This window comes from Macaca mulatta, chromosome 1 (assembly GCF_049350105.2).
Source record: "Macaca mulatta isolate MMU2019108-1 chromosome 1, T2T-MMU8v2.0, whole genome shotgun sequence".
NCBI classification, from domain to species: domain Eukaryota; kingdom Metazoa; phylum Chordata; class Mammalia; order Primates; family Cercopithecidae; genus Macaca; species Macaca mulatta.
The window spans coordinates 190637225-190651741 of record NC_133406.1 but is presented as its reverse complement, the minus strand read 5'-3'; the positions used below and the strand labels follow the sequence as shown (position 1 = coordinate 190651741).

At 40.1% G+C, this 14517-nt stretch overlaps 1 protein-coding gene across 5 annotated transcripts in view; it reads right to left on the bottom strand.

Annotated features, from left to right (window-relative positions):
• The window catches only part of BEND5 (BEN domain containing 5), a 1441067-nt gene extending 1430968 nt beyond the window's left edge, over positions 1-10099 (bottom strand). For all 5 annotated transcript variants that reach the window (XM_077991613.1, XM_015139247.3, XM_077991622.1 and 2 more), the window contains exon 1: positions 9935-10099. In XM_077991613.1, the coding sequence (XP_077847739.1) occupies positions 9935-9968 (34 nt within the window). In that variant the 5' untranslated portion in view covers positions 9969-10099. The remainder of the gene's footprint in view (positions 1-9934) is intronic.
• Between the last annotated feature and the right edge of the window lie 4418 nt (positions 10100-14517).

Genomic DNA, 14517 nt, shown 5'->3' with positions numbered 1-14517 from the left:
TAAAGGCAGGGCGTGGTGGTGCACGCATGTAATCCCAACACTTTGGGAGGCTGAGGAGGGCAGATCACGAAGTCAAGAGATTGAGACCATTATGGCCAACATGGTGAAACCCTGTCTCTACTGAAAATACAAAAATTAGCTGGGCGTGGTGGCATGCACCCGTAGTCCCAGCTAGTTGGGAGGCTGAGGTAGGAGAATCGCTTGGACCCAGGAGGTGGAGGTTGCAGTGAGCCAAGATCACACCATTGCACTCCAGCCTAGCCGAGTGGGACTCTGTCTCAAAAAGAAAGAAAAAAAAAAGATAAACAAAACAATTTAGGAGCCAGCATTTGCTTTGAACCTGCTCTAATACAAATGTTATTAGATCAACCCTTTTCACCAAAGTATTCCTACGTTCAAGATCAGTTTCCTAAATAGACCTCATAACTAATGAACAGAGGATTTGTTTCTTTTTTTTTGAGATGGAGTCTTGCTCTGTGCAATGGCGTAGTCTTGGCTCACTGCAACCTCCACCTCCCAGGCTCAAGCAATTCTCCTGCCTCAACCTCCTGAGTAGCCGGGACTACAGGTGCACGCCAACACGCCCAGCTACTTTTTGTACTTCTAGTAGAGATGGAGATTCACCATGTTGGCCAGGCTGGTCTTGAACTCCTGACCTCAGGTGATCCACCCACCTTGGCCTCCCAAAGTGCTGGGGTAGGCGTCAGCTACCACGCCCGGCCCAGAGGATTTCTTAATTTGAGCTTCAGGATTTCATACCTTGAAATCATTTCAAATTTTTGTGTGCTTGCACATAGTGTGCATTTCCATGAGGAAGAATGCATTGGTTTTTATCAGTTAATCAAGGGAATCTATGACTCCAGAAATGTTTAAGAATCTGAGGAGAAAGGAAGAAATATAGTCTTTAGCTCTGTTAATAGGTGTGCAATTTTAACAACATTCTAAGTGAGCATTATTCTGTCACCTCCACAACTTTGTGATGCACATGTTGCTTTCTCTGCCCTTCATTCCTTCTCTCCACACTTCTGCCTACCACCTCCACTGGGCTAATTCCTTCTCATCATTCAAGACTCAATTAATTTGTCCCTTATTCTAATCTAAGACACCTTCCTGAACTACTACCACTACCCCCAGGCTGTCAGGGAACCATTCTCTGGCCTCAGAATTCTGTGTACAACTCTATGTTGCCCGAATGATAATTTTCTAGCTCTATTTCTCCTCCACTAGGATAGGAGCTCCTTGAAGGCAAGGACTTTTTCTAATACATCTGTGAATTTCCAGAGTTTAGCACAATTCTTGGTGCATACAAGGTATTCAATATAGTTTTGAATGAACAAGTAATTTTAAAAACAAATAAAAACCCTGTGAAACAGAGTGAGACCTTGCCTCTACAAAATATTAAAAAATTAGCTGTGTGTAGTGGCATGTGCCTGTAGTTCCAGCCAGTTGGGAGGCTGAGATGAGACAATCACTTGAGCTGGGAAATCAAGGCTGCAGTGAGCCATGATCATTCCACAGCATTGCAGCCTAGATGACAGTATATCTCAAAACATAAATATACCCAAAGCAATCCTAAGCAAAAAAAAAAAAAAACCAAAAACAAAAACAAAGCCAGAGGCATCATATTACCTGACTTCAAACTATACTACAACACCACAGTAACTAAAACAGCATGGTACTGGTACAAAACAAGACACATAGACTCATGGAACAGAATAGAGGAAGCAGAAATAAAGCTGCACACCTACAACTATCTGGTCTTTGCCAAAGTAGACAAAAACAAGCAATGGGGAAATGACCCCCTATTCAATAAACAGTGCTGGGATAACTGGCTAGTCACATGCAGAAGATTGAAACATATACAAAAATCTACTCAAGGCGGATTAATGACTTAAATGTAAAACCTAAAACTATAAAAACCCTAAAGAAAACCTAGGAAATACCATTCTGAACATAGGCCCTGGCAAAGATTTGATGATGAAGACATGAAAAGCAATTGCAACAAAAACAAAAATTGACAAGTGTGACCTAATTAAACTAAAAGGCTTTTGCACAGAAAAAGAAACTATCAACAGAGTAATCAGACAACCTACAGAATGGGAAAAAATTTTTGCAAACTATGCATTCAACTAAGGTCTAATATCCAGAATCTATATGGAACTTAAACAAATTAACAGGCTGGGTGCGGTGGCTCACGCCTGTAATCCTAGCACTTTGAGAAGCCAAGGTGGGCAGATCACCTAAGATCAGGAATTCCAGACCAGCCTGGCCAACATGGCAAAACCTGTCTCTACTAAAAAACACAAAAATTAGCCAGGCATGGTGGTGTGCGCTTATAATCCCAGCTACTTAGGAGGCGGAGGCAGGACAATCACTTGAACCCAGGACGCAGAGGTTGCAGTGAGCCAAGATTGTGCCACTGTACTCCATCTTAGGCGACAAAGTGTGACTTTGTCTCAAAACATAATAATAAATAAAAATAAAAACAACAAAAAGCGGGCAAAGGAGATGAACAGGCACTTCTCAAAAGACATACATGTGGCCAATAAGCATATGAAAAAATGCTCAACACACACATACATGAGGCCAACAAGCATATAATAAATGCTCAACATCACTAATCATTGGAGAAATGCAAATCAAAACCACAGTGAAATACCATTTCACACCAGTCAGAATGGCTATTACTAAAAAGTCAAAAAACAACAGATGCTGCAGAGGCTGCAGAGAAAGGGGAACACATACACATTGCTAATAGGAATCTAAATTAGTTCAGCTGCTGTAGAAAGCACTTTGGAGACTTCTCAAAGAACTTACAACAGAACTACCATTTGATCCAGGAATCCCACTACTGAGTATATACCCAAAGAAATATAAATTGTTCTACCATAAAGACACATGCACACATACATTCATCACCACATTATTCACAATAGCAAAGACATGTAATCAACCCAAAGCCCATCAACAGTGGACAGAAAAAAGAAAATGTGATATATATATTCCCTGCTCTACAGAAGCCATCACCAAATATTTCCTTACACAAGCAACCGCATCTGTAATTCTCATGATAGCTATCCTTTCCAATCACCTATCTTCTGGACAATGAACAATAATAAATACTATTAATCAATTTTCATCCTTAATAACGGCCCTAGTTATAAAACTAGGAATAGCCTCCTTTCACTTCTGAGTCCCAGAGGGGACCCAAGGAACTTCTCTAATATCTGGCATACTTCTCCTTACATGACAAAAACTAGCCCCTATCTCGATTTCAAATTTTCCCATCAATAAACACGAACATCCTCCTATCACAATCCTATCCATTATAGTGGGTGGTTGAGCAGGACTCAATCAAACACAACTGCGAAAATCCTAGCCTACTCCTCAATTATTATATACATATATACCACAGAATACTATGCATAAAAAAGCCATATAAAGGAATAAGATCATGTCCTTTGCAGCAACGTGGAGCTGGAGGTCATTATACTAACGGAATTAATGCAGGAACAGAAAACCAAGTACCACATGTTCTCATTTATAAGTGGAAGCTAAACACTAATTACACATGGAGACAAAGAAGGGAACAATAGACACCAAGACCTGCTTCAGGGTGGAGAGCAGCAGGAGGGTAAGGATTGAAAAATCACCTATTGGATACTATGCTTATTACCTGGGTGATGAAATAACCTGTACACCAAACCCCACAACATGCAATTTATCCATATAACAAACCTGTGTATGTACCCCCTGAACCTAAAATAAAAGTTGAAATGGAAAAAAAATGAAAATACATAAATACATAAATAAAATAACACAGCCCATACATAGTAATTTCTTCCACAAAGCCATGACACAGAGATTCACCTATTACTCCTGAAAGAAAGACAAGCAAACTATAATTATTGGCAGGTTGTTTTTGATGTTCCCTTCCCCAAGAGATTTATTTCTATAACATTTTTCAAAATCTTTATTTAGGAATTTACAATCTTATATAAAAGTTTTCAATCCTATATAAAATTTTAGAAGTCCTTTTGCGTTTCATTGTTTCGTTTTCCTTCAGGTGACATGAAAGTACACTTTTTTCCAAGTCTATTTAGAGACTCAAAAGTATACAACCAATAGTTCTTAAATATATATGACCAATAAAAAACATCTTCCTTTGGAGTTTAAAAAAACAGAAATTTCTTTTATGGATCCCATTAAATAAATGAGGAATATAAAAAGCAAAGATTAGCATATTCCCATATGGTGAACACTATCAATGAATTACTGCAAGCTTTTAAACTTCCAATAATTTTTATAATCAGAAACATCAAATTCATCTAAGAATGAAATTTTTCCTAAATCTATATTAAAATTAATACTCCATTGCTGAAATTTAACAACTAATGAAAATACTCTGAAACTCACATAAAACTGCTATTCTTAAATGACTCAAAGACAAAGCTGTGATTTTGTTTAGAATATGTACACAAAATATTCACATCCTCTGACTTTCTTAATATACATAGATCTTTAGTATCTTTCATTGAAAGTGACACTGAGCCACGATGCTGAAACTGAAGCAAATTACAACATTCATAGATCTCAGAAATACAGACATTATCCAAAGAGCCTTAGAAGAAACAAGCACATAAACTTTGTCAAAAAATAGCGTTTTCTGTTCCAATACTATTGAGATCTTAATATTAAGTTAAAGCTCACTTATAATATAGAAAATCTGAAAGTGACAAAAATATTTTAAACTTTTGAAAATATTTCCAAAAATGAATAAAATTACGTAAGTCCACAGTCCCTTTTCCAAAATCACCAAATATCTAACTTTGGCACCAAAACTAATTTGATAGCAAAACCCAACCCAATTTATGTGACTCTGTTTATAATTTTTATTCACTTACTGTGAATGTGATATTGATGTGTTTGATTACACCGTACTATCTCATACCCCATTGGGGGTATTATGTAATCGACAGTACATATGCAGTATTGCCTTTCCATAATAAAAAGAAATTTGAGTTCTGAAATATATTTGCATCCAAACCTGCCAGATAAGAGACTGCAGACCTGAATTTCCTCTTATTTTAAAGGTGATTTTCTACTGTGCCTTTAGGAAAAAAAAATATTATCTTTCTCTCTCTGTTTTTCTCTCTCTCTCTCTCTCTCTCTCACACACACACACACACACACACACACACACACCAATTAAGATATCATTTCTTTGGGGGTGTAAGACATTGTATACTTTCCATAACTTATCTCTAATTCTCACCTTAAAAGTAGCTGTTATCATCCCCAGTTAACAAATACAGAAACTAAAACAAAAAAGGCTTAACTACTACTTTGTCCAACCACTAACACAAGCTATTAAACAATATTCTCATTTCTAAGGCTTTTTACAATTTCAACATTCTGCCTATAATTGGTTTCAGATTCATATAGAACTGCTTTTTGAAATAGACCCATTTATTTCACAGAGAGTGATTAAGGTCCATTTTAACAGACTGCATCATTTAAAAAAATGTTTGTCTACCAGGGCCTCCACAAAATAACTTGACAAAATAGAAAAACAAATTATTTTACCAGGTAATTAAAATAAAAGCTTTTTTTATAATAGCTGCAACAGAGGGAGAAGAAGCTAAGAAAAAGAAGCAGGTGCAATCTTGCATGAGACTAATACTCCAACATGTAACTAACTGTAAGATTTTCTTTTTTATTAGTATTGATAATCAAATTTATAGGGAAAAAGAAAAGTCCTGACATTTGTGTCCCCATTTTAAAGCACAAGATTTAAAAGAAGAAACTTCCTTTTGTAAATCTGACCCTCTTACAGAGCTATCTACATGCTCTGTTAAAAGCTTGGATATAAAAAATTTCAAATGTATTGCATATACTTTACGTATAAAACCATGCGTAAGATATCTTAAGTGTCCCTTCATTCCTCCAAGAAATTCCTCAAAATCTACTTCACACAGAGATTGGTCCTATGATACATAGTTCAGGTAACAATTCTACATTCTCCAAAACTTAATGTCTGTCTTTCTTCTGATAGCAAAGCAGTGAAAAACCAATGAAGAAAAAATAGAATTTCTTATATTCATCATTGTATGTTTATATAATTGCTTTTATATGTAAAGTATATGCAATAAATTTAAATTTTTTATATTCAAGCTTCAAGTGAACTAAGGACATAACATTTATTGGACACTTCAAGTACATGATATCTAATATTCACAATTATCCTGCAAATATCATCCCCATTTTACAAATGAGGAAACTGAAGATCAGAAAACTTGAGTCCAACGTCCATATATAATAAGTCACAGAAGTAGGGTTTATACAAGGATCTGAGCCCATTTCTTTCCATTTCACCTTATTAGAATATGCTTAGTTTAGAATATTTCCTGTAAGGCAGGAATTTTCATCATGGCTATGATTTCTTCAGAAAGTGGTATATTGTAATACAAACACAAAGCCAAATAATGAATCTGGATAATATTCAAATTGTCAAAAAAACTAATCTTCCACTAATTATTTGCAGATCTTAATTATGTTGTCAACTTCTCTGTGCCAAAACTTCTCCACGTATAAAACACAGAGAAAACCTTAGACAACTTAGAGAGTTGTTATGAGACTGAAGTAAAATGTATAAAACACTTAGTACAACGCATGGTACAAAACAAACACTTCATAAAGGTTGGCTATTTCAAGTGAGATAAGAAATTACCAGATGGCCATATTTTGTATCAGGGGACTCCAGCCAGCAATAGCTGCACACCTAATCTAAAACCAGTCAATCCTGAAACTGGACAGTGATTTAGTGGTAAAAGACAAGGAGGGTCAATAAAATTCTCTCTCTCAGAAATTTGAATTAAACAAAGACTGAGGCATTTATTCGCCTAAATGACCTGTCTTTTTACCATCACCAGTTTTCTACCGTCAATGTTACCAATGACCTCTCTGTTGCTAAATCTAGTTTTTTAGCCTTCATTTTGTATTGCTTGGCAGTATTCAGTCTACTGAGTATTTCGTTTCTCTTGAAACATTCCTTTGGTTGTGCTCTAATCTCTCCAGTTGAACCTTCTCAGTCTCTTTGGGAGGCACTGAAATATTGCAGCTACTCAACACTTCATCCCAGGCCTCTTCTCCCTCTAGGCAATTTCATCCACACCCATGGCTTGAGTAATTATTTCTATGTCAAAATAATTATCTCTATGCCAGTTTCTACTTTTCTTGTAAATACAACCAGCTTGTCAATCTCTCCACTTATTTGGATGTCCTAAAGATACCTCAATCTCCACATAGTCTAAAACCAAATTCATGATCTTTCCTTTCACACCTACCCAAAGCCCCTTCCAATGCTCCCTATCCCAGTAATGGCACCACTAACTATCCAGTTGCACAAATTAGAAAATGAGAAGTAGTCTTTGATACTTCCTTCTCCACCATCCTCATATTTCACTAAGTCCTATTAATTGTAGCTCCTAAGTATTTCTCAATTCCTTCTCTTCATCTCCACTGCTACCTTCCAAAGTCTCTTTGTATGCACTCTTGTATCCTCTGTACTCTCCTCACTGTAGCTGGTGAAGGGTACATCCTATATCGACTCTTGTATCCTCTGTACTCTCCACATTGTAGCCAGAGTTGTTTTTTAATTATTCTAATCATGGCATGCTTCCATTTAAAAGCCTTCGATGGCTTCCCATTATTCTTAAGATTTCTGACGCAAATTCATATCATAGTCTACAAAATACTGGAAGATCTGGCTTCAGCATACCTCTTCTCTCTTTCCATTGCCCCACATATACCCACACTTGTCTCCTTTCAGTTCCTTAAACACAGCATAACATGTTTCCACCAGTCTTGGGTTTTTTTGTTGTTGTTTTGTTTTGTTTTGTTTTTTGAGACGGAGTCTCACTCTCTCGCCCAGGCTGGAGTGCAGTGGCGCGATCTTGGCTCACTGCAACCTCTGCCTCCCAGGTTCAAGCGATTCTCCTGCCTCAGCCTCCCAAGTAGCTGGAACTACAGGTGTGTGCCACCACACCTGGCTAATTTTTTGTATTTTTAGTAGAGACGGGGTTTCACCATGTGAGCCAGGATGGTCTTGATCTCCTGACCTTGTGATCCACCCGCCTCGGCCTCCCAAAGTGCTAGGATTACAGGCGTAGTGAGCCACCACATCCGGCCCTGTCTTGGGTTCTTTGCACATGGTTTTCCTGCTGCCTGGACTACTGTTTGCCCTTTTTTTCAATTATCCAATCCCCATCATATGTCAGCTAAAATATCACTTACAGACAATATTAGTAATTCAGTTATTCATTTAAGAAATATTTATAGAGAACATACTAAACACTTAGTTCTAGACACGTGGTATTGATAAAACAACGCCCTTGTAGAGCTTACATTGTAGTGGAAGGAGACAGGAAATAAGTAATACAAGCAAGTAAATTAAATAGTATGTTCAAAGGCAATAAATGCTATGAGAAAAAAAGGAAAAAAGGACAAGGTAAGCTAATCCAAAGCAGGGAAATTCCTAGTGCCTAACTTATTGCCTGGCATATAGTTAGCACTCAATAATATTTGTTGAGTGGATGAATGAATAAAGGAATGAGCATGTTCAAGTTATGAGGGAGCTAAAACTATAAAATGAGTATAGGAGCTACTCAATAAAACAGAGATGCCATGAAAGAAAGGGAAATAATGAAGGTCTTGAGAGATAATGGTTCCTTGAACCATTTCTGAGGGTGCCATAGTTTTCAGTTCCATTTTCTGGTGTGTGTATGTACCATAACCACACACACACACACACACACACACACACACACACACCCCAGGACCGAAGTAATTCAAGTGGATCACTCTTGTAATGATAATACCCGATCAGGACACATATACAAGGTTATGTATACCACTGCCAATACCCATCACACACATATCCCCAAAGCCACTGATTTTCTACCCACACATCCATGTCATTCCATAACATCCAGGTCTTCAGTGGTCAGCCTCATTTAGAGTCAAACTCCCTCCCATATACTCAAAACTGTAAAAACCTTTGCTTTCTTCTATGACCCTGTGAGACACTTAAAGTCAGTATCTCACAAAGCCCAGCCATATGCACAAGAGGTCCCCTCAGGAAGAGGATCCTGGGTCTCCCTTCTTGTCAGTCTCCCTGTCCCTTAAAGGCTATGTTCCACCCACAGAAGTGTGGACATGCACTCCTTTGATTCTGAATGACCTTCAAGATCACTGAACCCACATACTCTCACACTCAGGCTCCAGCCTCCTTTGCTAGGCTCCTAAAGGACTGGGGCTCTGGGTATCCCCTCAAGGCCTCTTGTCTTTTTAAGGACCTATACAAGGATTATTTGCATAAATTTCTCTGTGCCCAGGGGTGACCCTGAGGACACCGCACATGCCCAAACACAAATACTCTAACTCTCCTTTCCATGGCACTGTCTGATATTAAAGTAACACACCTTCCACGTATACCTCCCTCTTTAGAGTCAGAGCCTCCTACTCCCACCCCTAGCCCAAATCATGCCCCTTTAGGGATCTCTCCCATGCTCCCACAGGGCTGTGTACACCCTTTCCATGACACGCCTAGCCCTAGGATTAGCCTTCACCACAGGTGATCCCAGGATTAGGGTCCTGTGTCTTCCCTCGGGTCCCAGCCCCTTCCGGGTCCATGCTCTCTCAGAAGTGTGCACACTCCCCCACACTCCCCTCCACCACCCTGACTTCGAGGTCCCTGACCGCCATTCAGAGGGGTACACGCCACCCTTGACCCCTGACCCTGAGGTCATAACCCACCGCGCAAATATACAGCGGCGCCTCCTCAGGAGTAGGACCATGCCCGAGTCCCCTCTTCCCTGAGACCCAGGACAGCCTGGCCGCCTCAGCCTTCCCCAGATCGACCGCCCCCACAGACCTGCCTCAGGCGCCGTCTGGCTCCCCTCCGCCATTTTTGTTGTCCCTCAGCCTCCGAGCCCACGCGAAGACCGCGGGGCAGTAGGGAGCGGGTGGTGGGATCAGTGGGCTGACAGGAGCTCCCTCAGGAAGACGCGGCACGACGGTTGCCAGGGCAACGGGCGGCAGGCGCGCGGGCGGCCAGCGCGCGGCTGAGGGCGGGAGGGACGCCTGGGAGGAGCGTGCGTCCAAGGCCCCGCCCCCGCGGCGCGAGCCCGGGCCTTAGCAGGGACCTGGGCTCCGCGGCGGTGCTCCTCCGCAACCCAGGCACCGCATCCTGGCAAGTGAGCAGGCTCCGCCACCCCTAGAGCGCAGGGGCTAGGTCTGTAGGGATGGCACTTTCCTTCCGGCGACCGGGGTCCTCGTACTGACCGCCCAGACTAGCTAAACTGGCTTTTCTGTGGTTGGTGCTCAACTTTGGGGACTTGGGACAGGTTTCTTGATTTCCCAAAGCTTCTCCCCTTGGCTTGCCTGGGTTACTTGTCTTCAACTGAAATGCACTGAAAACCAACTGTGTGCCCACCCCAGCCCAAACACACAGAGGCCCAAAGGGTTCTGGCTCCTTGCCCCTCCGTGATAGCAGCAACCCTCAACCCCAGAAAAGACTTATCCTTTTGCTGATGTATTTTTCAGTAAATATGGGATGCTCTTTCCCACCTTTCAGTAGTGACACGCCATTATCTTCTAAGACCAAGCTAGAACATTACCTCTCCTGACCAGCTCTGGCCTCCCACAATCCCCTGTATATGCCCTGTATTCCAAATGCTTTATGCATTGTTTCCTTCTCGACCATGAGCTCTCTGATACCTAGGGTTGATCTCTTATCTTTGTATACTCCACAGTGCAGCGTGGTGCATGACACAAAATAGGATGTCAGTCAATGTCTGCTGAATGGAACATGGTGGTAATCTGAAAGGAAGTGAGGTGGAGAGAGTGAAAGACGGAAGGGGGAAAAACGCTAAGAAAAATGTGTTGTTGAGTTGATTGCTTTAGTAGACAACTATTTTTAATCTTGCTGGAGACTCTGAAAAACAGGGCAGAATGTGTGCCTGCCATTGTCCCACTGAAGAACACGGAGGCTGGGGCATTTATGTCCTAATTTCTGTCTCCGTTGGTTGAGGGTTACTCTCCACCTTCCAGCTTGAACTCTCTCACATTTCCTGGTTATGCTTGCCAGGGCTGAGCAGACTTCTAGAGTTTGAGAGAAAGCCTTGAGGCAGAAATGCAGAGACAGACCAGAATGCCTTCTAAGTAAGATACTGGCCACATGCATGGAACTATCCATTCATCTGCATTAAAATCAGGGATAAGAATCTTGTACGGAAAGTTACATGAAAATATCTATCAGAATTATCTCTCACATTTGAACAGTTTAAAATTCACAAGCCATGTCCACACAACTATCAAGATGAATATATATGTGGTTTCCACAGTCCTAATGACACTTATATAAAGGCTGTGAGGGTTGTGGGAATGTCGGTGTCGGAGGAGTCAATAAGGGCTAAGAAGAACAAAAGAACTACATTAAGTATAGGGAGATGGAAAATAAAGAGAAAGATGTGGGTTCTACTCAGACTGACATTATAGCTTTATAATCTTGGGCAAATCATTTAAACTCATTGAGCCTCAGTTTCCTCTTCCAACAAACAGACAAAGGTCCTGCCTACCACAAAGAGTTGTGCTAAGACACAAATAGGGCGATGAATGAAAATGCATTTGATGAGTATAAATCCAGCCAATAAAAGAATCTAGCATGGTTTAGAATAATTCACTTAAGCAAACATCTCCCATGCCTCTTCTGAGCCAGGCTCTGTGCAGATGCTGAGGATAAAGAGACAAACATAACACTATTAAATTGAACCACATTGGTCAATTTAAATTTTAAGTAAAATTTAGAACTCAGTTATTTAATCAGAGTAGCCACTTTTCAAGTGCTCAATACCTACATGTAGCTACTGGCTACCATGTTGGACAACATATGTATAGAACATTTCCATCACTGCAGAAAGTTTTGTTCATCAAAATTGATAGACAAATGCCTACTGGGCAGAGGAGATGAAAAGCCGGGAAAACCAGCTTGCTGACAGGACCAAGTTCAGTTCTCCTCTATGTCAGCTATTCCTCAGGAAGCAGTGCAGGAGGGAGTATAGACTTCTTCACTACTGCTGGAGTCCTCAGAGACTTCCCTTTTGTTGTGTGAAATAACACAGCATGGGAATTGGGGGGGAAATATCCCCCACATGGGCTCCTGGGAATTGGTTTCCCCATGCTACCATTCATATGTCCCTGGGAGGTCTGTCTCCCCCAGAGACCTCCTATGATTTCTGTCTCCACAGAAAACACCCACCCACAACAAAGGTGCCTTCTTTCAAGCAAAATATACCCTGTAGGATTCACCCACTCCCTCCATAAACATTTACTAAAATGATACCTTCCATGTGCCTGGCCAGTAAGTTAGATGCAGAATGGAATGAGATACATATTTAATTTATAATCATATTTTTACATGCACAAACTCATTTCATTCTCAGAGCAGCATTATGATATTGGTATTAATATCAGCCTCTTGTACAGAAGACGAAATTGAGGCTCACAGAGTTTAAGTGACTTATACAAAGTTTCAGGCAGAAAGTAGCAGACTCAGGAAAGACTGAAACTATGCTAGGAAATTCATCTATGTTATCTCATGTAATTTTCAGACCAAAAATACCATGCCTTTGAAGTTTACAAACTAACTAGAAAGAAAGGATTAACGTGCACAAATTCAGTTTACAATTAATTTCTAAACAATGTGGTAAGAGCAATGACACAGGCATGCTCAGCAAAATGGAGGAGCACCAAAGAGAGATCCCCCTGATGGGCATCTATAGGCACAGCCCACCAGAAATATTCAAAATAGCCAATCCTAAATGTTTACTCTGCTATACCTTACATTTCTCACAGAAATCCCAATAAAGGCTTTGGCCTAGGATTTCCCCTTGCTCCTGTGTTCTGACATCAAACCAAAACTTGGTGTTTCCCCTGTGACCCTTCATGGCATAAACTTCTTTCCAAGCCTTGTTCTCGTTTACTCCTGTGGCCACACCCACTTAATCATACCACATCCAATATTTATGTTCTTAGGACATACTTGTTATTCTGCCCTTCAATAAACAGGCTATTGTTGTTTACTCTTTCCATGTAAAATTTTAAATCAGCTTGCCTAATTGCAAAAAATGAAAGAAAGAAAAAGTAATAATGTTGCTGTTATTTTATTAGAATTGTGGTAAATTTATAGATTAATTTAGGGAGAAATGACATCTTTATGATACTGAGTTCTTTTATCCAGATACATGATATGTCTTAAAATCTGTTTAAGTCTTCTATGTCCTTCAGAAATATTTAACAAATAGTTTTGTTTGTTTTTTGTTGGTTTGTTTGTTTGTTTTGAGACATAATCTCTGTCACTGAGGCTGGAGTGCAGTGGCACGATCTCGGCTCACTGCAACCTCTGCTTCACTGGTTCAAGTGATTCTCCCGCCTCAGCCTGCTGAGTAGCTGGGACTACAAGCATGGACCACCATGCCCAGCTAATTTTTGTATTTTTTTTTTTTAGTAGAATCTGGATTTTACCATGTTGGCCATCTGGTCTCAAACTTCTGACGTCAAGTGATTCGGCCTTCCAAAGTGCTGGGATATGCGTGAGCCACCACACCTGGCCAAAACATTATAATGAGATATTTTATATACATTTTCATACTGTGTCTTTAAAATCAGGTTTGTGTTTTACACTCATAGCATGTTTCAATCTGAATTAGCCACATTTCAAGTGCTCAGAAGACACATATGGCCGGCAGCTACCATATTGGAAAGCACAGGTCTAAACACTCTAATTAAAAGGCAGAGATTGACAGAGTGAATTGGGGGATAAAAAAGAAGTGAGACCTAATTCTATGCTGTATACAAGAAATTCACTATAAATATAAAGGTATATATGGGTTAAAATAAACAGAAGAAAAAACAGACTGTACAAACACTTATCCAAAGAAGGCTAGATTAATATCAAAGTAGACTTCAGAACAGAATATATTGCTAAAAAGTTTAAAGAGGACATCACATAATTATAGAGGTCTTTTCAGCAAGGAGATAGATAACATTATTCTTAATAATGAATTACTGAATGCTTATGGTATAAGACCTAAAAATAACATTTTATGCTGCCTTCACATCTAGTAAAAACAGGAGGGCCTGGAATTACCTAACCACAAGTTCTCCTCCGCATTCTTCTCACACAGATAAGGTCCCCAAGTCAAAAAACCCTCCTTATCAAACAGATCAAGTATAGTTCCTGATTATCCCTGAGTGGTTTCAGTTCCCTACCAATCCGTAGAAGTATTCAAACAAGCCAATTAAATCCTCCCATAGGAACCAGGGAAGCACTCAACCCTTTTGAAACTACAAAGCCTGCTTCTTACAGCTACTGATTGTTCACTGTGTTCCTGAGTATAACCTCCATTTGGCCCTTTAATGGTGTACAATGTCATCTTCTCCTGGGCTGTGAGTAAA